The sequence below is a fragment of the Haematobia irritans genome, chromosome 2 (assembly GCF_050003625.1).
Source record: "Haematobia irritans isolate KBUSLIRL chromosome 2, ASM5000362v1, whole genome shotgun sequence".
NCBI classification, from domain to species: Eukaryota; Metazoa; Arthropoda; class Insecta; order Diptera; family Muscidae; genus Haematobia; species Haematobia irritans.
Genome location: NC_134398.1, coordinates 147,466,943 through 147,489,542, shown reverse-complemented (window position 1 = coordinate 147,489,542; position 22,600 = coordinate 147,466,943). Strand labels below are relative to the sequence as shown.

The 22,600-nt window shown below is 30.7% G+C and overlaps 3 protein-coding genes and 3 long non-coding RNA genes across 7 annotated transcripts; 3 read left to right on the top strand and 3 right to left on the bottom strand.

Moving 5' to 3' along the window:
* The first annotated feature begins 1,251 nt into the window (after positions 1 to 1,251).
* Positions 1,252 to 2,038, top strand: LOC142224197 (uncharacterized). The gene is made up of 2 exons (XR_012719064.1): positions 1,252 to 1,761; positions 1,829 to 2,038. It is a non-coding gene; the product is annotated as an uncharacterized LOC142224197 (long non-coding RNA).
* Positions 2,039 to 9,826: 7,788 nt separating this feature from the next.
* On the bottom strand, positions 9,827 to 10,428 carry LOC142224196 (uncharacterized). The gene is made up of 2 exons (XR_012719063.1): positions 10,081 to 10,428; positions 9,827 to 10,023 (listed from the first exon to the last, which is right to left on the bottom strand). It is a non-coding gene; the product is annotated as an uncharacterized LOC142224196 (long non-coding RNA).
* Positions 10,429 to 12,043: 1,615 nt separating this feature from the next.
* On the top strand, positions 12,044 to 13,109 carry LOC142224195 (uncharacterized). Its single transcript, XR_012719062.1, has 3 exons — positions 12,044 to 12,379; positions 12,445 to 12,808; positions 12,873 to 13,109. It is a non-coding gene; the product is annotated as an uncharacterized LOC142224195 (long non-coding RNA).
* Positions 13,110 to 16,184: 3,075 nt separating this feature from the next.
* Positions 16,185 to 19,627, top strand: LOC142226476 (meiotic nuclear division protein 1 homolog). 2 transcript variants are annotated; one of them, XM_075296523.1, is made up of 4 exons: positions 16,185 to 16,265; positions 17,649 to 17,872; positions 18,612 to 18,867; positions 19,342 to 19,627. In XM_075296523.1, the coding sequence occupies exons 2-4, from the start codon at positions 17,649 to 17,651 to the stop codon at positions 19,483 to 19,485; spliced, it is 624 nt and encodes a 207-aa protein (XP_075152638.1). In that variant the 5' UTR covers positions 16,185 to 16,265; the 3' UTR covers positions 19,486 to 19,627. The 2 variants fall into 2 exon arrangements, with proteins under 2 accessions (XP_075152638.1, XP_075152639.1); XM_075296524.1 differs by lacking the exon at positions 16,185 to 16,265 and adding an exon at positions 16,273 to 16,300.
* LOC142226477 (zinc finger HIT domain-containing protein 1) lies at positions 16,778 to 17,325 on the bottom strand. The gene has a single exon (XM_075296525.1). It carries the CDS (start codon positions 17,323 to 17,325, stop codon positions 16,858 to 16,860), a length of 468 nt encoding a protein of 155 aa, XP_075152640.1. The 3' UTR covers positions 16,778 to 16,857.
* On the bottom strand, positions 17,367 to 19,697 carry Tfb5 (transcription factor B5). Its single transcript, XM_075296526.1, has 2 exons — positions 19,556 to 19,697; positions 17,367 to 17,604 (listed from the first exon to the last, which is right to left on the bottom strand). Exons 1-2 carry the CDS (start codon positions 19,588 to 19,590, stop codon positions 17,418 to 17,420), a joined length of 222 nt encoding a protein of 73 aa, XP_075152641.1. The 5' UTR covers positions 19,591 to 19,697; the 3' UTR covers positions 17,367 to 17,417.
* Positions 19,698 to 22,600: the final 2,903 nt, after the last annotated feature.

Genomic DNA, 22,600 nt, shown 5'->3' with positions numbered 1-22,600 from the left:
AATGACGGCGTTTAATAGTTATCCCGAGAATGACGTTGATTGAAACAGTGATGGAAATATAATTATTACTAGTACCAATTGGAGATGAGAGCCAAGAACTAACGAAGTGCAGTTGCAACCGCCGGTTTTCTAATGGGTCGTTTTTATGGAATGAATTATTAATTCTATAATTCTTTATTAATTATTCCTTGCCAACAATTTTTTAATTTGACGACATTTCTTAGAATTTCCACCAAATCGAAAACAGTGGTATACGATATCCAAATTTTATCGGAAAAGCGCCGTCACTATTAATGCGCTTTACAGAATATCAGTTATTCCGGACGACAGTGCTCGTGTCGAACATATCCCATGTATTGTGCACATTATAAAGCGGACCTTAGACGGTCGGATAAACCCTGCGACACAACACGTTGCGGCTACAAATCCGATTGTATAAGGTCGTGTTCGGCTGTCGCGGGAATGTGTTGGCATAAAATCAAAACAACTTTGATTTTTTCTGGTTGGGTGGTACAAATCATTGAGTGTAAGGGGATGTTCGACAAACATTATTAAAGACAAATTTATTTTTACATTAAAAACAGGCATTTCTGCAATGAAATTAATTATGGATCGCCAATTCTGGTTGAAAATTAAAGAAATATATAAATCTAAACCAGTGTTGTGGCAAAAACGTGGAAAAATTCCACTTCCAATCAATGGGAAACCAGGCGACAAGTATTTTAAATTCATCAAGTAATTTGTAATATATTAAATGTGGATTACTTCAGGAATGTTTTGACACATATACCAGGATTTTTTAATTATTTTCTTCCATTTTTTCAGTAAAAAATGGTTTCACCCATAGATCTTCGTACAACTTCATTGTTTGTTTATGCTTCTTCTTATTTTTTCATGTTGTCATCACATTTGTTCGTGCAGTGTAAGGGCAAAACTTGAACGAACACACAACAAATAGACGAACCTCTGTCGGAGTGTTTATCCGACCGTCCGAAGGCATAATCGATACTGCTGCATGTTTATGGGATCGATAACACATTTACCGATTATTTAGTCATCGCCGACAAGTCGTATCGATCCGACACACTCTAAGATTCTTTACAAACACCGACATTCCGTCCGGAATAACTGATAGTCTGTAAAGCGTATAACTTGGTACAACTTCTCAATAGTGTCGGCACTTGTGCGACGAGTTTTGGATATCGTATACGACTGTTTTCGACGTGGTGAGGATTCTCAGATGTGCTGTCAAATTCAAAAAAATGAAGGTGAGAAATGAAAGCAAAATTTTCCTTTTTTAAATTTCGATGATTCGGTGTGATACTGTTTTTTATAAAGGTGGGTACTACGTTCGGGTTTCGAGTTGAAAACCACTTTATTTTCGCGATTACTTTTCCTTAAATAATCGAAATTATAAAAGAAACCAAACTTATTCCTGTAAAGTCTTGTCGAAATCTAGAGAAAGAAGAAACATCGCATCAATTAAGTTAATTTATCTGCTTTATCCAGCATTTCAAAGTTCCATTTCATCCTCATTGCTACCACAGACTCGTAAATGTCACCACAACCATCGCGAACTGTGATGGGGGAAGCATATCAAAAAGTACAAAATGTACATGAAAGTATTTTGCCATCACTACTGTTAGAAGACCATTTTATTTTTTGTGAAACGCCAAGCGCAACCAGCTTGTTATATTTTATTTAAATAAAAACGAAAATAAAGTTCTGAAAACATAGATATTACGCTTAAAATTGTGAAAGGTATATGGTGAACAATTTTCGACTTTCCAAATAGAATAAAATGATCGTTTTTCAAATATTTTTCCAGGCACGCTGTCTCCATCGAAAATAAACAAACTGGCTGATAGACGCTGCAATATGTAACTTGCTACTTAAAACTCAACATCATTCTTTTATTAATGCAAAAAATTATGTTAAATGTGATGAGATAAAACGAAAAATGTTATATTTATAAGAAATTATAAATGTTTAATCAAATCAATAAACATCTACACAATCGTGTTTTATTTGACCACAATGATTCTTCTACAATTACCTTAAAATTCACTATTTCTGATAGTTTGCAGCAGGGCTGTGGAGTCGAGCCAATTTTGCTCGACTCCGACTCCGACTCCAGCATTTTTCATCAGCTCGACTCCGACTCCGGAGTCGACTCCGGGTAATATAACTAAATCTCATTTTAGTACCACTAATTTGTAGTTCTATTGAGGGGATATATATGGGGTATATATATGGATCGATATAAAGTATCGTATTTATTTATGTGTGCAAGAAAGGTCTTAATTTCGCATTTATATTTACCAATTAAACTCTTTATTTCAAATTTAGGGCAATGTTTAATAAATAAAATAATGATATAAATACCCATCATAATATGAGAAGATACCGACAGTATATGTATTTGTGGACGAAAATTATTATAAAGGGTTATATTCCCATATGCATGAATTTGAATCTGAATCGATTTAGACAAAATTGTATATACTTCTAGAAAATCTCTGTACCTAAAATTTAAATCTAACGTTATGGGACGTAACACAATTAAAGCAAAAAATAAAAATGCAAAGAAAGTCTAAAGTCGGGCGGGCCGATTGTAACATACTCTGCACAACTTTGTATTTAGATCAACATTTTGATAAAATCTGAAATCAGACTTCTACAAAATCTCGTGCAATATTTGGGAAACATTCATAATTTTTTATATAGCAAACTTTGAGTCACTTTTACCTGTTTTCGACTTAGCAGTGAGTATCAGTAAGAAAAAAATTTGAGAAAATTTGCTACATAAATAAAATTTTGACAAATTGTTTTATAGAAATAAAATTTTGAAAAAAAATATAAATAGAAATTTTGGAAAAAATTTTGTGTAGTAAATAAAAGTTTGCAAAATTTTCTATAGAAACAAAATTTGAACTAAATTCTCTATATAAATAAATGTTTGAGAAAATTTTCTATATAAATAAATTTTTACCAAATTTTCTATAAAAAGACTATATTAAACAAATTTTGACAAAATTTTCTATAGAAATAAAATTTTTAAAAAAATATCAATAGAAATTTTTGGAAAATTTTTTGTGTAGTAAATAAAATTTTGCAAAATTTTCTAAAGAAATAAAATGCTGCAAAATTTTCTATAGAAAGGAAATTTAGACTACATTTTCTATAAAAATAAAATGTTGACTAAATTTTCTATCGACATAAAATGTTGTATAAATTTTGTATAAAAAAAATCTATATTAACAAAATTTTGGCACAATTTTCTATAGAAAAAAATTTGAAAAAATTATTAATAGAAATTTTGGAAAATTTTTTGTGTAAATAAAATTTTGCACAATTTTCTATAGAAGCAAAATTTTGGCTAAATTTTCTATAGAAATAAATTTTTGACAAAATTTTCTACATAAAAATATTTTTATACCCAACACCATAGAATGGTGACAGGGGTATAATAAGTTTGTCATGTCGAAGATGAGCTAGATCGGTCCAGGTTTTGATATAGCTCCCATATCAACCGATCGCCCGATTTGGGGTCTTGGGCTTATAAAAACCGTAGTTTTTATCCAATTTGCCAGAAATTGGAAACCTAGAGGTATTCTAGGGCTATAAGGAGGAGTGCTGAAAATGGTGATTATCGGACCATGTTTTAATATAGCTCCCATATAGACAGAACTCCCGATTTTATTTCTTGAGCTTCTAGAATCCGTAGTTTTTATCCAATTTGTCTGAAGTTGGAAATCTGGAGGTATTATAGGACCATTACAAGGCGTGCCGAAGATGGTCACTATCGGACGAAGTTTTGATATAGCCCCCTTTTAGACCGATGTTACGAGTTTACTTCTTGGACTTCTACAATCCGTAGTTTTTATCCAATTTGCCTGAAATTTGAAATCTGGAGGTATTCTAGGACCATTAAGAGGTGTGCCGAATATATTGTGTATCGGTCCAGTTTTTGATATAGTCCCCTTATAAACCGGCCCTCCGTTTTGGAGTCTATATTCTAGAACTACAATAGATGTGCTGAATACTGTACGTATCCTTCCATGTTTTTGGCTTAGCCCCATTAGTCCGATTGATCAAAATAGACCCCAAAAATTATTGAAGTTGGTCCGATGGTCAGACCAAATGGAATTTTTCTGCAGAAATAACATTTGGACAAAAATTTCTATAGAAATAAAATTTTAACAAAATTTTCATAGAAATAAAATTTTAACAAATTTTTCATAGAAATAAAATTTTAACAAAATTTTGTATAGAAATAAGCTTCTTAAAAAATTTTGGGATACAATATTATGCAAAAATTTTGTACAAATTTCTGCTAAATATGAAATAGAAATAAAATTTTGGCTAAATTTTTTACAGAAATTAAATTTTGGCTAAATTTTCAATAGAATTAAACTTTGGCTACATTTTCTATAGAAATTAAATTTTGGCCAAATTGAAATTTTGGCTAAAATGAAATCTATTTAAATAAAATTTGGACCAAGTTTTCTATAGAAATAAAACATGGACAAAATTTTCGATAGAGATAGAATGAGGTCAACATTTTATATAGAAATAAAATTTTGAAAAAATTTTCTTTCGAAGAAAAATTTTAGAAAAATTGTAACTTTTAAATTATTTTAATTTAAATTAGAAAACTGGTCCCCTGGTACGAATTTTGGAAAAATTTGGTCCAAAATAAAAATTCGTTGTTGCAACGCTGGTAAGGCCTCCATATAGACCGATTTCAGATATTGAGGATACAGAAGGTGCATTTACTATAAATGTAAATTTGCCAGATATTACTTCTCGTAATCATAAAACAGTTGGTGTACTATAGATTTTAGATTTCAAATCAAGGTATTTTTTCTTAATTTTCTTGCACATTTACAGGATATGTTTATGATTCCTTTAAAACTCAAACAAAAATAGTTCTTATAAATCCGGAATCTGATAGGTAAAATCTTTGCATTTATTTTCGGGATGCGTACTGGTTAAACTGATCTGTCATCAAACCCCCATGAAATTTTCTAAGGAAATTAGTATATTTGATTCATGGTGGTGGGTATTTATGATTTGGCCCGGACGAACATACTGCTGTATATACTTGTTTTATTTTTTATTTTCTATAGAAATAAATGTTGACTTAATTTTCTATAGGAAAAAAATTTTCTATAGTAATAATATTTCGAATAATTTTTTTATAGAAATTAAATTTTGACAAAACATTCCATATAAATACAATAGTGACAAAATTTTCTATAAAAAACAGCTTTGACAATTTTTTCTGTCATATGTGTGTAGGTATATAGCCTTAAAATAAAATTAAAAACAATAAATTCGAATTATTGTTCGAATTATTTCAAATAAATTGATATGGGGATTAAAATGGATCGATCCAGCCCATTTGCTAGTCTAACATTCTAGGAAACATAAAATGATAGCCGTAATTGGAAGTTGATTTTTATTTCCAATCGTGGTGTACATTGATCGAATGCATAACGCATTGGAAACTAATTTGCGTAAAAACTTTTTTAGTTACAAAAATGTGAAGTGTTTTAAAAAATTTGGTTTAGCCGGAGTCGGAGTCGAGCAAAATTTTTACGACTCCGACTCCGACTCCAGCCAAATCTTCAGACTCCGACTCCGACTCCACAGCCCTGGTTTGCAGGGGTTCTTATTGGCGTCCTTCGAAATTGATCTAAATAGGCACCTAATAATTGCACTGATGAGAAACTTTTTCGTAGTAACTTGGCGTGGTACAACTTCTCAATAGTGACGGCGCTTTTCCCACGAGTTTTTGATGTCGTATATGATTGTTTTCGACGTAGTGGGGATTCTCAGAAGCGCCCCCAAATTCAAAAAATGTTGGCAGGGATATTGAACTGTTTTAATAAAGTAACCACGAAAATTTCAACGCGAAAAGTGAACATAGTACTTACCTTAATGTAGAAATAAAAAGAATTTCATTTGAACCTATTTTATTATACTGAACAGATTTCGATAATTAAAGGTAAAGTCACGAGCAAACGTGTGTACACCCCATGATATTTAGAAAGTCAAACTAAAATGGCAGGTCACTTAAGTTGACATTTTGTGTACACCCTCATAAAAAATCGCTTCTGTAACATATACTCCCAAACATATTTTGCTTCAAGCATATACATTTTTGGGTATTGCCCAAACATTTATATGTTTGATTTCTTCCAATATATAATATGTTTGAAAGCATATTGATCTAAACAATATCAGCCATATTCATAAAAAGTTAATTGACGTTTATGAACGATTGATAAATTATTTCGTGAAAAATAGCATTCATAAACGATTAATAGCTTACCAAACCTTTAACAAGTCTTTGGTAAATTGTAAAAATTTATTGTAGGATGTACCCTTCTTCAACTCTTTGATAAAATTGCAAAATGCTTTTTTGGGCAATACCTATTAATGTATCGCTGTTTTATGCTATTTTGTATATCATTATATGCCAATGCGTATAAAATGGGCGATCTTTTCTTATAAAAACCCTATTTTTATACCATTTTTCAAAATACTAATCCAAATAAGAGAACTGCAGAAATAGACGTACAAAATGCATTCCTACTAATATTATGTAAATTTAACGTCATCTTAAACTTCCTTTTGTTACTTTAATGAAAAATGCGTCGAAAATTAGCTCGAGAAATTAAATAGATGAATTCCATTAGATTAGTGATGTGTTTTTAATAACAATAGACTTTATATTCGAATACAATCCTGTTCGATTAATACTAATATTGATACTAACATAGTGACTAATTATAAAATGATTGTATATTGTGAGTAATGCATTCTGTATAAATTAATTTAGCCTGGAAAATTATGTTTCGCCACAAAATCATTAAAATGTTGAGACTTTATTTTTATTAAGATCAACCGGTTATAATTCGATCTTCATCACTACGATGAAAATGACAAGATGTAACGACATGTGTTGCCACCTGATCACTAAAAACGCATGATAACTATAATACCCAATAAACACAGGATGAGCGTTTTTCAAATGCAACAACTTTTCAGTTTGAGGGTAAATATAATTTTCAACATAAATTCAACTTGACTTGAAATAGCTCATCTTTAATACATATTCAAATTGTTTGCGAATTACTTCCAATTTGCCAAACTGTTGACGAAATCTTTGAAAAGGTGTTGAAGATAATATGAGAAAATTTTGACAAAACACTACCCTAAAATGCAACGAAAAAACCATGTGGTTTTCAATACTTATTTGTGCAACAAAGTTCGTGGTCAATTGCAACAAATAAAAAAATGGAAAATTTAAGCAAATAACCAAATAGTTTATAAAAATAAGTAAGTGAAAATAAAAAATGAAATAAAACTTTAAGGAAGTCACTAAATGTATATCTCTTTGCAGAAAACTAAAATTATGGATTCTACGTTCTTGAAAACATTAAAAAGCTGACCAATGAAAAAATGGTGGGCAATTAACTGGAACTGCTTCAAATAGTTTATAATAATTGGTACGCCAATATGAAAAATTAAATCAACACTTTAAAGAAGTCACTAAATTTAAATCTCTTTCCAGAAAACTAAAATCTTTGGTTTAAAATGGATATTTTGTGAATTCCTTCTGCTGGAAATCAATTCTAACAAGCGGTCCAGTACGTTCCTAATTTCAAATTGCCCGCATGTTAATAAAAGGAAGGAACCAATAGGAAGGAAATCGAATTATCAATGCAAAAGTGTTTACTAATAATGTTTAAGATATTTAGAGTTTTGTTGTTTGTTTTTTTTTTTTTTTTGTTCTTATTTGTTGATATATTTAATAAGATTATTATAAAGGGTGATTCTTTTGAGGTTAGGATTTTCATGCATTAGTATTTGACAGATCACGTGGGATTTCAGACATGGTGTCAAAGAGAAAGATGCTCAGTATGCTTTGACATTTCATCATGAATAGACTTACTAACGAGCAACGCTTGCAAATCATTGAATTTTATTACCAAAATCAGTGGCAGAAAATCCGCTTTTTTATCGACAAATTTTGTTCAGCGATGAGGCTCATTTCTGGTTGAATGGCTACGTAAATAAGCAAAATTGCCGCATTTGGAGTGAAGAGCAACCAGAAGCCGTTCAAGAACTGCCCATGCATCCCGAAAAATGCACTGTTTGGTGTGGTTTGTACGCTGGTGGAATCATTGGACCGTATTTTTTCAAAGATGCTGTTGGACGCAACGTTACGGTGAATGGCGATCGCTATCGTTCGATGCTAACAAACTTTTTGTTGCCAAAAATGGAAGAACTGAACTTGGTTGACATGTGGTTTCAACAAGATGGCGCTACATGCCACACAGCTCGCGATTCCATGGCCATTTTGAGGGAAAATTTCGGAGAACAATTCATCTCAAGAAATGGACCGGTAAGTTGGCCACCAAGATCATGCGATTTGACGCCTTTAGACTATTTTTTGTGGGGCTACGTCAAGTCTAAAGTCTACAGAAATAAGCCAGCAACTATTCCAGCTTTGGAAGACAACATTTCCGAAGAAATTCGGGCTATTCCGGCCGAAATGCTCGAAAAAGTTGCCCAAAATTGGACTTTCCGAATGGACCACCTAAGACGCAGCCGCGGTCAACATTTAAATGAAATTATTTTCAAAAAGTAAATGTCATGGACCAATCTAACGTTTCAAATAAAGAACCGATGAGATTTTGCAAATTTTATGCGTTTTTTTTTAAAAAAAAGTTATCAAGCTCTTAACAAATCACCCTTTATATCAATTGGTATTGTAGTGTATTATGTAGTGTAGCGTATTATTATATATTTTATTTTGATGAAAATGAATAAATCCCAATAAACACAAACGTTTGAAAAATGCAAAATTTCAACAATTTTTCAAACATTTTTTCAAAGGATTAGGGTAATATTCAAGTTGAGAAATTGTTGAGAAAATCCCGTTCTCAACAAAAAACAGACATTACCCTCAACAGTGAAATTCAACACATTAGCAATAATATCTCAAGTGTTATCCTCAAATTGAAATGCATCGCTACTCAATAATTTGTCAAACAATTTTCGATGCGAGTCAAATTCAAAATTAACATCGTTGCAAATACTTTTCAACCTAAATTTGTATGAATGATATCCCCACTTCAAATTGAAAGTCAAAGCCAAAATTCTATGAATTTTGTATAATTTATTCATTTTCATCAAAATAAAATATATAATAATACACTACACTACATAATACACTACAATATCAATTGATAAATAATAATCTTATTAAACATATCAACAAATAAGAACAAAATAAAAAACACAACAAAACTTTAAATATCTTAAACATTATTAGTAAACACTTTTGCATTGATAATTCGTTTTCCTTCCTTTTGGTGTCATAAAACAGCATTAAAATTTATTAACATGCGGGCAATTTGAAATTAGGAACGTACTGGACCGCGTGTTAGAATTGATTTCCAGCAGAACGAATTCACAAAATATCCATTTTAAACTGATAATAGCATATGAATTAAACTGACGATGTGATGCACATTCCCTGCCAACATTTTTTGAATTTGGGGACTCTTTTGAGAATCCCCACTACGTCGAAAACAATCATATACGACATCAAAAACTCGTCGGAAAAGCGCCGTCACTATTGAGAAGTTGTACCACGCCAAGTTACTACAAAAATGTTTCGCATGAGTGCAATTATTAGGTGCCTTTATAGATCAATTTAGAACGACGCCAATAAGGGACCCTCCAAACAATCAGAAAAAGTGCATTTTAAGATAGTTGTAAAAGAATCATTGTGGTCGAGTAAAACACGTTTGTTTAGATATTTATTAATTTGATTAAACATTTACAAATTCTTAAAAATATAACATTTATACCACTATCACATTACATTTAACATAATTTTTGGCATTAATGATGATGTTGAGTTACAAGTAGCGAGTTACATATTGCTGCGTCTATCAACCAGTGTTTTTATTCCATGGAGGCAGCGTGTCTGTAAACTATCTGAAAAACAATCACTTTATTCCATTTGGAAAATCACCAAATTGTTCACCAATATACCTTTCACAATTTTAAGCGTATAATCTATGTTTTCAGAACTTTATTTTCGTTTTTATTTAATTAAAATATAACAAGCTGGTTGCGCTTGGCGTTTCACAAAAAAAAAAATGGCTTTTTTAACAGTAGGGATGGCAAATTACTTGCATGTACTTTTTGATGTACCTTTTCATGATGGTTGAAGTGACATTTACGAGTCTGTGGTAACGATGAGGTTGAAATGGAACTTTGAAATGCTGGCAGGGTTTTCATTCAGAAGTTGTTGATTTCAACAATTTGTTGTTTTTAACAATTTTAATTGGTTGCACTTGTAATGTTTCTGGAAACTTTTTCTTGTCGATAAGCCACTCATTTTTCATTGGTCAGCTTCTTAATGTTTGCAAGAATGTAGCATCCGAAGATTTTAGTTTTCTGCAAAGAGATTTAAATTTAGTGACTTCTCTAAAGTGTTGATTTCATTTTTCATATTGACGTACCAATTATTATAAACTATTTGAAGCAGTTCCAGTTAATTGTCCACCATTTTTTCATCGGTCAGCTTTTTAATGTTTTCAAGAACGTGGAATCCATAATTTTAGTTTTCTGCAAAGAGATATACATTTAGTGACTTCCTTAAAGTTTTATTTCATTTTTTATTTTCACTTACCTATTTTAATAAACTATTTGGTTATTTGTCTAAAATGTTCCATTTTTTTATTTCTTGCAATTGACCACGAACTTCGTTGCACAAATAAGTATTGAAAACCACATGGTTTTTTCGTTGCATTTTAGGGTAGTGTTTTGTCAAAGTTTTCTCATATTATCTTCAACACCTTTTCAAAGATTTCGTCAACATTTTGGCAAGTTGGAAGTAATTCGCAAGCAATTTGAAGGTGTATTGAAGATGAGCTATTTCAAGTCAAGTTGAATTTATGTTGGAAATTATATTTACCCTCAAACTGAAAAGTTGTTGCATTTGAAAAACGCTCATCCTGTGTTTATTGGGATTATACAAAATGCATAGACTTTTGGCTTTGACTTTCAATTTGAAGTGGGGATATCATTCATACAAATTCAGGTTGAAAAGTATTTGCAACGATGTTAATTTTGAATTTGACTCGCATCGAAAATTGTTTGACAAATTATTGAGTAGCGATGCATTTCAATTTGAGGATAACACTTGAGATATTATTGCTAATGTGTTGAATTTCACTGTTGAGGGTAATGTCTGTTTTTTGTTGAGAACGCGATTTTCTCAACAATTTCTCAACTTGAATATTACCCTAATCCTTTGAAAAAATGTTTGAAAAATTGTTGAAATGTAGCATTTTTCAAACGTTTGTGTTTATTGGGTATTGTTATTAATGATTAATGAATACCCATTTTTATATAAGGCTTATGGAATAAAAAGAGCGTGATAGCTATCACTGGTTTAGAGTGCGCGTTAATGATTTTTTATGAATAAGGCCGTATATGTTTGGGTTGTCTAAGTTCCAAGCATTTTGTATTTTTGCATCCAAATTCAATAATGTTGTCTTCCAAAAAACAATATGTTATTATGTGAACATATAATATGTTTGGAAGCATTTTGCACCCAAAAATATTATATGCTTAAAAAAAATTCTCCCAAACAATATTGTGCTCAAAAATTTATTTATTTATTTACAATCATAATTAATTATGAAAATAAACAGGTAATATAGGTGCTAACAACATAGGTTTTCGACCTGAATGCTCAAAATGTTGTTTCTGCCTAATTGTATATTCCCCCATATCTTTCTCACTTCCACGAGATTTTTTAGTTCTTAGCACCTTTTTCTGTAATACAAACATTGTAGAAGAAATTATTCAATTTTATGATTTTTTTTATTTTAATTTTACCTTTTGCCGGACGGGGATTCGAACAGCGGACCACACAGTTTGTAAGGATCAAAGAAGTAGCTGATCAATTGCCCAAGGAAAAATAAAATGTTAATTTTGTAATAACAACCCAATAAACACAGGATGAGCGTTTTTCAAATGCAACACCTCTTCAGTTTGAGGGTAAATATCATTTTCAACATAAATTCAACTTGACTTGAAAAAGCTCATCTTCAATTCATCTTCAAATTGTTTGCGAATTACAACCAATTTGGCAAAATGTTGACGAAAACTTTGAAAATGTGTTGAAGATAATTGGAGAAAACTTTGACAAAACACTACCCTGAAATGCAACGAAAAAACCACATGGTTTTCAATACTACTTTGGACAACAAAGTTCGTGGAAGAAATACAAAAATGTGGAAATTTTTTAATAATCAATTGAAATTGCTTATAATAATTGGTAAGTAAAACTAAAACACGAAATGAAAACTTGAAGGAAGTCACTAAACTCAAATCCCTTTGCAGACAACTAAAATATTTGGATGCTGATTCTTGGACACATTAAGAGGCTGGCCGATGAAAAATGGTAGTGGCTTATCGAGAAGAGAAAGTTTCCATAAATCAAAGTGCAACCAAAAAAACTTGGTATTTATGCTTTTCCATATCAACAACTACTGGATGATAATTCGCATCACATCGATAGTTTAATTTATATCGCATCATCGGTTTAATTTGTTATTTTGTGAATTGAAATTGCTGGAAATTTATTCCAATTATCTGGCCATCAAGTTCCTGAAAATTGCCAGTATTTTAATAACAACAATTTTGTAATACCAACGTTCTTGAGGAAATCACGAAGTACCTGGTCAGTTGGAAGAAATACAAATTGGTAAGTCAAAATAAAAAGTGAAATGAAAACTTAATGGAAATCACAAAACTCGATTGTTTTGCAGAAAACTAAAATCATTGAATGGTATATTCTTGGAAGATGTTGGCCGATGAAAAACCGATGAAGGAAACAACAAAGAAAAGTTTTCAGAAAACTTACAAAGTGCAACCAATTAAAACAAAGTGCAACAATTCCTATATCAAGAACTTCTGGATGAAAATGTGCATTACATCAATTTACATCCCGTCATCAGTTTGATATTTTGTGATTTCCTCTTGCTGGAATCTATTCTAACACACAAGCCAGCAAGTTCCTCGATAGCAATTATTTCAAATTGCCAGCATATAATTATGGAGGAAATGGAATTATACATGTAAAAATGTTTAAGATATTTAAAGTTGTATTCATAGTTTTATTTATTAATATGTTTAATAAGATAATTACATTTTGATTGGTATAATATTATTATTTTCATATATTATTAATGTTATTTTTAAGATTATTATATTTGTTAACGAAAAAATAATAAAATTTACAAAATCCCTAGAAATTTAGTATTGACTTTCAGTTAGAACTAGGATTGACTTTCATACAAATTGTGGTTTGAAAGTATTCGCAACAATGGTAATTTTTTATTTTTCTCACATTGAAAACTCTTTGAGAAATTATTGAGTAGCGATGCATTTCAATTTGAGGATTACAATTGAGAAATTATTGCTATTGTGTTGAATTTTACTGTTGAGGGTAATGTCTGTTTTTTGTTGAGAACGCGATTTTCTCAACAATTTCTCAACTTGAATATTACCCTAATCCTTTGAAAAAATGTTTGAAAAATTATTGAATTTTAGTATTTTTCAAACGTTTGTGTTTATTGGGAAGCAACAACCACCAACTTAATTCAATATCGCTCCCTGTTAAATAGCGCTCCAAGCTACTAAACACATATATGTTTATAGGCTATTTCTAAATTAATATATGTTTGCATCCAAGCATATTATATTTACAAACATTTTATGTCCCAAACATAATATGTTCTAACATATTAACATATATGTCCCAAACATGTTATGCTAGTTTATGAACATTATATGCTTGCACTCAAAAATATTGTGTTTAAAAATGTGTGTTCCAAACATATAATGTTTATAGCCAAACATATGAAAAACAGTCTTTTTCATCCGTGTAGGTGTAGTGTTGTTGTATTGTAATATTTATGTACACAAAGAATGTAAACAAACCAACTAAACGTAAACAAAGCCTTTGACAAGATGAATGTCGATATTAGTCACCTGATTGCATGACTTTACCTCTTTAATATGCCTTGAAAACAAACGAAAATCCACAAATTTATGGAATTACTGCACCAAGCCCCCAACTCAAAAATATCCCCCATGTTCCGGTTTACGAATTCGCAAAACGTAAAATTTTTTATCTGTAAATAAATTCTGAACCACTTCATATTTTGCCAAGAATTTTTTTCCATTTAATTACCTTAAGGTGGGTATTAAGTTCGAGTTTAGCCGCTAAAAACTTCATTTTTTCACGATTACTTTTCTTTAATAATTCATTTTAAGGAATACAACCTTTGTGAACATTTGCTTTGGGCTTTTCCCCATTAAGGTGGGTATTAAGTTCGAGTTTAGCCGCTAAAATCGCCATTTTCTCACGATTACTTTTCTTTAATAATACTTTTTAAGGAATACAAACTTTGTGAAAACTTGCTTTGGGCTATTCCCCATCAAGTTATAATAAAATATGCAACAAATATGTATAATTTTATGCCTGTTTTTACTGATTTAGTTTTCACTTTAGTGAAAAAACTTGAACTCAATACCCACCTTTAAGTTATAATAAAAGTTGCAACAAATATGTATAATTTCATGCATTTTTCTTACTGATTTAGTTTTCACTTTAGCGATTTTAGCGGCTAAACTCGAACTTAATACTCACCTTTATACATAGGAATAGTATGTAAAAATTTCGTATCATATATCATTGTGGTTCGGGAACTAGCGATAGAAGAAAATTTTGCGAATTCGTAATGCTTAGTACTAATTTCGTTTCTGGGAAAAACGAATAGCTTCATCTATCTCTGTAAATAGGGTCTCAAACCCAGGGATGTTAACTTATTTATGCGAAATTATATACCTGCCTATTTTTTGTGCGAAAAATCCAGGGTTGCATAAATATATGTCTGAAAATGCTTAAAACAAAGATTTTGCATTTATTCTGAGCTAACTTTTTTTATATGGAGTATAACAGTTTTTCGTGCGAAAACGTGATCTTAGTACTAGGCTTAAATCAGAAACGCTATTTAGAAACAAAATCTCTTTAATAATCTCAAGTTTTTGACACTGGCAAAATAACGAGATTTCGTAACAGTATCGATTATGCCTTCGGACTTACTTATAATGTGGCCAATATATGGGATATGTTCGACGCGACCACTATCGTCCGGATCATTAACGTGCACTCTAAACCAGTGATAGCTATCACGCTCTTTTTATTCTATAAGCCTTATATAAAAATTTGTATTCATTAATCATTAATAACACTATTATAGTTATCATGCGTTTTTAGTGATCAGGTGGCAACACATGTCGTTACATCTTGTCATTTTCATCGTAGTGATGAAGATCCAATTATAACCGGTTGATCTTAATAAAAATAAAGTCTCAACATTTTAATGATTTTGTGGCGAAACATATTTTTTCAGGCTAAATTAATTTATACAGAATGCATTACTCACAATATACAATCATTTTATAATTAGTCAATATGTTAGTATCAATATTAGTATTAATCGAACCGGATTGTATTCGAATATAAAGTCTATTGTTATTAAAAACACATCACAAATATATTGGAATTCATCTATTTAATTTCTCGAGCTAATTTTCGACGCATTTTTCACTAAAGTAACAAAAGGAAGTTTAAGATGACGTTAAATTTACATAATATTGGTTGGTATTTATTTGGATTAGTATTTTGAAAAATGGCATCAAAATAGGGTTTTTATAAGAAAAGATCGCCCATTTTATACGCATTGGCATATAATGATATACAAAATAGCATAAAACAGCGATAAATTTATAGGTATTGCCCAAAAAAAGCATTTTGCAATTTTATCAAAGTGTTAAAGAAGGGTACATCCTACAATAAATTTTTACAATTTACCAAAGACTTGTTAAAGGTTTGGTATGCTATTAATCGTTTATGAATGCTATTTTTCACGAAATAATTTATCAATCGTTCATAAACGTCAATCAACTTTTTTATGAATACGGCTGATAGTCTGCAAGGCGCATTATACTAGCAGATTTGGCGACGCAACGTGTTGTGTCGCAGGGTGCCCTTTATTACCCATTTTCCTGTACTATGGCTCTCCGTTATCGATAATATTTATTATCGATATTAAATATTAAAACAGGGATGTTACTACTGTAAATAATTCGCGGTACGTAGTTTTTGTTCACATTTATATTTTGAATAGTGAAATGATCTATTAGCATTTCCTCATATCTGAGCTTTAAGATTTTATTACATAATTTAGGTTTCTTGGGTCTTTCTATTTCCGTGTATTTCTATGAATCTGCACATTTCGTGTTTATTGCTACTACATTATTTCCTGCTTTGGATAGCTTTTAGACTTTTCGAATCTTTACCGATACTTAGATCTGGAGTGTTTACACCCATATTCCAAAAAAGCGTACACTAAATCCATTTTTACAATAAAAATTCCTTGGACTTATATATACTTTAGTACAAGTGGTCCGATTGGTCCAATTTTTGGCCAGCGTGTAGACTTTTCGATTCTAAACACAAAATGTAATATACCACTTTTTGTCGGAAAGACCTATTTCCGTAATTACGGGCCGCTAGAGATTTTCAGATGTCGATATATCGTTTATTTTTAACAACTTATGCTGAAGTAGATTTGTTCCATTCCTTGAATAAACTGTCGATAAATTGTGTTGAATGATGATTTATTTGATAATTCTAAAATTTACCATATGAATTCTAAATGAAATGTGATATATTGGTATTTCTTAAGCTGTCCATTTCAAACATCGCGTATCCTGATGCGTTCCCAAGCATCTTATGCAACAGTAGCGAGTGCCACAGGCTGTGCAAGTATACTTCGAAAAATTACCACAAACTGCACAGAAATGTCTTGGCGGCTTAGAGGGTGGTGGTGCTAAGGCACTCATATAATTAGGTGGATCTGGATTAAATTGTTTTTCTTCGTCCAAAAGTTGGACAAAATTCTTACGATACTTTGCACGATAGTATTCGGGTCCTTTACGTTTTGATTTGCGATTTTCTTTGGGATTCTTAAGATTATCCTGGAATTTGGGAACTTTTTTCGACATTACCAAATCTGCATGAGGATCGTCGTGAAAATTGTCTTGTTCAAGGGCTTCAAGAGCTTTACGGGCTCGTCTTTGACGGGCTGCTTCGTCGAGGACACGTTTCTTTTCGGCATCTTTAATGCGATTCGATTCTCGGCCAGTCATATTTGAATAATTTAGATTTGTAAAGAAATTTCTGTATGTACTTCTGTTTTGAGAGATGATTGGGATTATTTTCGTCTTTTATATGTATATATTTATGGATCTTTTTCATGTAATGGAAAACTAATACGATCCATTAATTCATCAACTCGTGCTTGTAGTGTCTCCACAATATCTGTTGATATAAAAAGATGACTTTCATCCAAATCTTGTATGATGAATTTACGTCCCAAAGCTAGTTTCTCATCCAAATGTAATAGAAATTGTTTCATAGCAGGATCGCTGTAAATAAGTAGAAAAAAACATTTTGTTTTAAAATCTTTCAGATGTCCAAAAAGAAGTTATCGGCTGAAGAGAAACGTATAAAACTTTTGGAACTATTCCATGAAACCGGCGATGTTTATCAACTGAAAGATTTGGAACGTTTGGCTACCCAAGAAAAGGGTATCGTTATGCAAGCTGTAAAGCTAACTCTACAAGAATTGGTTGACAATGGTCAAGTACAATGTGAGAAAGTTGCCGGTAGTCTGTATTATTGGTCGTTTCCAAGGTAAGATGCAATTTTATTTTATTCAAGGTTATGTGTTTCATTCGAGATCGGATTATATAGATAATATCGTTAGCTGGTTATTATTGTTATGGCCATTTGGTTGACAATGGAGGTAGATTTATATTGCAGCTAAAGTAGGGATTTAATGAGAAGCAAAAAGTAGATTTTCGACCTTTCGATTTTTTTTATTTATTTATCAATTCAGGAAAATTTTCCGAACTAAGAAAATTTTGAAAATGTCGGTTACTGTTAAAAGTCGATTATGAACAACATCAAAGTTGGATTGGGCGATTTGACTTGATTTCAACTCGGTTAGCAGAAAAGTAGAATTTTGCATCTCTAAGCTAAACTTATACCGATTATATTTTTTGATGTTGATTATGCGAAGTTTGTTGTAGTTGGATGAAAACTTTTTAACAAATAATCCTACAAGAATAATTTTGAAAGAAAAAGAATTTTTTTTCTAAAAAATTGGGTCGTTGGAATTCGAATCAACCCTTGTTAGATTTAAACACAAATTCAAATGTTTCATATAAAAATTTGTTTAATAAAATTTCTCAGGCAGAGAGCTAAGACAATCCTAAATTAGTGATCTTAAAGCAGGTTCGAATTATTAGAAGTTTGAATTAACTTGGGTTTTGTAAAAAATTCTCAACACAAAAAATTTTTTTAAATCCGCGAAAAGATATCAAATATTTGAATTTTTGAGAAAACATTTAATTTTTTTTATTCCCTCCAGCCAAGCTCTCATACAACTTCAAAGGGAACTATCCGAGGTAGAACGAAAAACATCTCAAATACAAGATCGTATTGAAAAGGCACAAATGCGGGCACAAAGAGCCAATGAAGCTTTAGAAGACCAGTCAACTATCGAATCATTGACGAAAGAAATTGAAGATTTGCAGGAGGAAAAAGAAAATCTAATCAAACAAGAATCGAAATATGGTGAAAAAGTGGACTACGAAGAAATAAAGGCGAAGGATAGAGACTCCAAGGTATGTGACATTTCTTCTCTATGAATATGTATACTCCACCGATGATAAACTTAATACAAACGGTAGGGAGTGGTGGTATGAATACTTTGGTATTGGTGTATAAGTGGTTCCTATTCACTGAGGTGGAGGACAAAGCCACAACGCTCGCCTTGTTTTGTCTAAAATAATGATGGTAGGTTTGAATGGGATAATTTTGTCCGAATATAAAACAAGTCTCAGTCTACGATGTAAAAAGACTTATTACGCTAATATGACACACATAGTTTAAAATTTGGGACTGGAAATCACCAATTGACCAACTTTATCAGTGTCACAACCATGTCTGTCTGCTTTAAATAAATTGGTCTGTACATAGTATTTAATTTCTTTCAAAGAGTAAAGTCACTCAAATAGGATAATGGTGGAGAATACATTTATTAGGTTTGAGGCAACATACACACACACACATTCTGTATTTACAATATTTTTACACAGAAAATTCTGGAAGCTGCCAATCGTTGGACCGATAATATTTTTATGATAAAAACTTGGTGTAAACGGAATTTCGATAAACAAGATCGCGAACTAAATAAGGCTTTTGGTATTCCTGAGGATATGGACTATATTAGTACCACTTGAGGAAACGCTTGTTTGCCTCTGCCGCTATTAACTCATTTATTTAAGACAAATATGTACAATATTTACTTACCATTCAACGAGCACTCCTTTCATAACATTCACCATGATTACCCAATAAAAAACATTAGGGATGAAAATGGAACTAGTTGTTTATTAATTTATTCCAATATATTCTTGTTATTTTGTCGGCTAAAATGTTTTGGACAAATGTGACATCCGTCAAACTGGTTGCTTGTCGATTTTCGATAACAAATTTATCGGTGAAGTAGTAGGGTAGTTCACAATAAGGAATAGATTATTGTGAATTGCCTACAGGGTGACTCGTATATTAAAATTCCAATAAAACCATTCTGTGAATGAATGAGCATTCAAACTTTGTGATTTGAAAGCATGTGGGAATAAAACACTTCTCAAAGAACCGTTACGCTTTTCGGTTTTCGCGGTTACTGACTTAAAATAACTAATTTTAAAGAGCATAAAACTCAATTGTTTACTATATTTTTTAAGATTCAACAGGCATATATTTGTTCTCATTTATATTTTTAATTATTAAAAAAATAATTTGGTTATTTAAGGTTTAGGCCGATTTTTAGGGGTGACATTTACTTGGAGGATTATTAGTGGTAAAACTATCTTACACATAAAAAAGCCAATCCATTTTTGTCGGCGGCATACAGTGCTTCGAAAAGTGCAAAAAATTATGTACTGATATTTTTATTCTAATTTCTGTTTTTAATAGTATATGGGGCTATACCAAAATATGGGCCGATACACAACATATTGTTTGTAGACCTAAAATACCTACAGATTTCTAATTTCAGGCAAATCAGTTAAATCTTGTGGCGCCTAGCCTTCAAAACGTCAAATCGGGAGATCGCTACAATGGGGTTATACCAAAACATGAACAATACACATCATATTCGGCACAAATATTTGTGGCCCTAAAATAAATCCACTTTCAAACAAATCGTATAAAAACTACGGTTTTGAGAAAATTTTATATAGAAAAAAAATTTGAAAAAAATTTTCTTGAGAAATAAAATTTTGAGAACACTTTCTGGAGAAATAAAATTTTTACAAAAGTTTCTATAGAAATAAAATCTTACGAACATTTTTTATAGAAATAAAATTTTGACAAAATTTCTATAGAAATAAAATTTTGAGAACATTCTCTATAGAAATGAAATTTTGACAAAATTTTCTATAGAAATAAAATTTTGACAAAATTTTATATAGAAATAACATTTTGACAAAATTTTCTATAGAAATAAAATGTTGACAAAATTTTCAATATAATTAAAATTTGGACAAAATTTTCTATAGAAATAAAATTTTTATTCTGATTATTAATTTTGTTCGGCTTGAGGTCATAGAAACAATCGATTATTGAGTTGTTTTAATATTTATTTCCAATATTTCGGTTAGTGCCACTAACCATCTTCTGGGATTTTGTATTTGAGTTCTTGTGCTGCTGTTTGTTTCGCAATTCACCGTACACCGTATTTCAAAAATTTTGACAAAATTTTCTGTAGAAATAAAATTTTGACAAAATTTTCTGTAGAAATACAATTTTGACAGAATTTTTTATAGAAATAAAATTTTAAAAAATTTTTATAGAAATAAAATTTTGACATGTTCTGAAAAAATAAAATTTTAACAAAATTTTCTATAGAAATAAAATTTTGACCAAATTTTCTATACAAAACTTGAGAAAATTTTCTATACAAATAAAATTTTGAGAAAATTTTCTATACAAAGAAACATTTAAGAAAATTTTCTATAGAAATAATATTTTGGCAAAATTTTCTATAGAAATAAAATTTTGGCAAAATTTTCTGTGGAAATAAAATTTTGCGAAAATTTTCAACAGAAATAAAATTTTGAGAAAATTTTCTTCCGAAATAAAATTTTGACAAAATTTTTTGTAGAATAAAATTTTTTATAAAAATAAAATTTCGAGAAAATTTTCTATAGAAATAAAGTTTTGACAAAATGTTCTATAGAAATAAAATTTTGACAAAATGTTCTATAGAAATAAAGTTTGACAAATACTTCTATAGATCTAAAATTATGAAAAAATTTTGTATAGAAATAAAATGTTGACAAAATATTCTATAGAAATAATATTTTTACAAAATTTTCTATAAAAATAAAATTTTTACAAAATTTTGCAACATTTTCAATAGAAACAAAATTTTGACAAAATTTTCTACAGAAATAAAATTTGGACAAAATTTTCTACAGAAATAAAATTTTGACAAAATTTTCTACAGAAATAAAATTTTTAAAAAAAATTTTTCTACAGAAATAAAATTTTGACAAAATTTTCTACAGAAATAAAATATTGACAACATTTTCTATAGAAATATTTTTACAAAATTTTCTACAGAAATAAAATTTTGACAAACATTTCGGAAGTTTTCTATAGAAACAAAATTTTGACATCGTTTTTATACCATATCGGACTACTTTTAGCCCCCATATAAACCGACGCTCAGATTTGGCTTGCGGAGCCTCTTGGAGGAGCAAAATTCATCCGATCCGGTTGAAATTTGCTACATGGTGTTAGTATATGGTCTCTCACAACCATGCAAAAATTGCTCCAAATAGGTCCATAATTATATATAGCCCCCATATAAACCGATCCCCAGATTTGGCTTGCGGAGCATCTAAGGGAAGCAAATTTCATCCGACGAGGCTGAAATTTGGTACGTGGTGTTAGTATATGGTATCTAACAACCATGCAAAAATTGGTCCATACCGGCCTTAATTATATATAACCCCCATTTAAACCGATCCCAGATTTGACCTCCGGAGCTATTGGAGGAGCAAAATTCATCCGACCCGGTTGAAATTTGGTACATTGCGCTAGTATATGGCCGCTAACAACCATACCAAAATTGGTCCATCTAGGTCTATAGTTATATATAGCCGATCCCCAAAAATAATCTACCAAAGTTTTATTTCTATAGAAAATTTTGTCAAAATTTTATTACTTCAGCTTAAAACCATACATTGACTAAACTACAAGTGTAGCTTAACCAACAGAGGAAAAGAATGTTTGTCAAATTTATTTGGGCAAAGCCCTATAGACTGCAAGATGGTTGGATGGACG

Bases quoted from the DNA above. Each gene is read 5' to 3' on its own strand.
- LOC142226476 (XM_075296523.1), top strand. From the start codon at position 17,649: ATGTCCAAAAAGAAGTTATCGGCTGAAGAGAAACGTATAAAACTTTTG. The intron at 17,873-18,611 runs GTAAGATGCAAT...TATTCCCTCCAG, and splicing joins TATTATTGGTCGTTTCCAAG to CCAAGCTCTCATACAACTTC. The intron at 18,868-19,341 runs GTATGTGACATT...ATTTTTACACAG, and splicing joins CGAAGGATAGAGACTCCAAG to AAAATTCTGGAAGCTGCCAA.
- Tfb5 (XM_075296526.1), bottom strand. From the start codon at position 19,590: ATGGTGAATGTTATGAAAGGAGTGCTCGTTGAATG. The intron at 17,605-19,555 runs GTAAGTAAATAT...ACTTATTTACAG, and splicing joins AAAGGAGTGCTCGTTGAATG to CGATCCTGCTATGAAACAAT.
- LOC142226477 (XM_075296525.1), bottom strand. From the start codon at position 17,325: ATGACTGGCCGAGAATCGAATCGCATTAAAGATGCCGAAAAGAAACGT.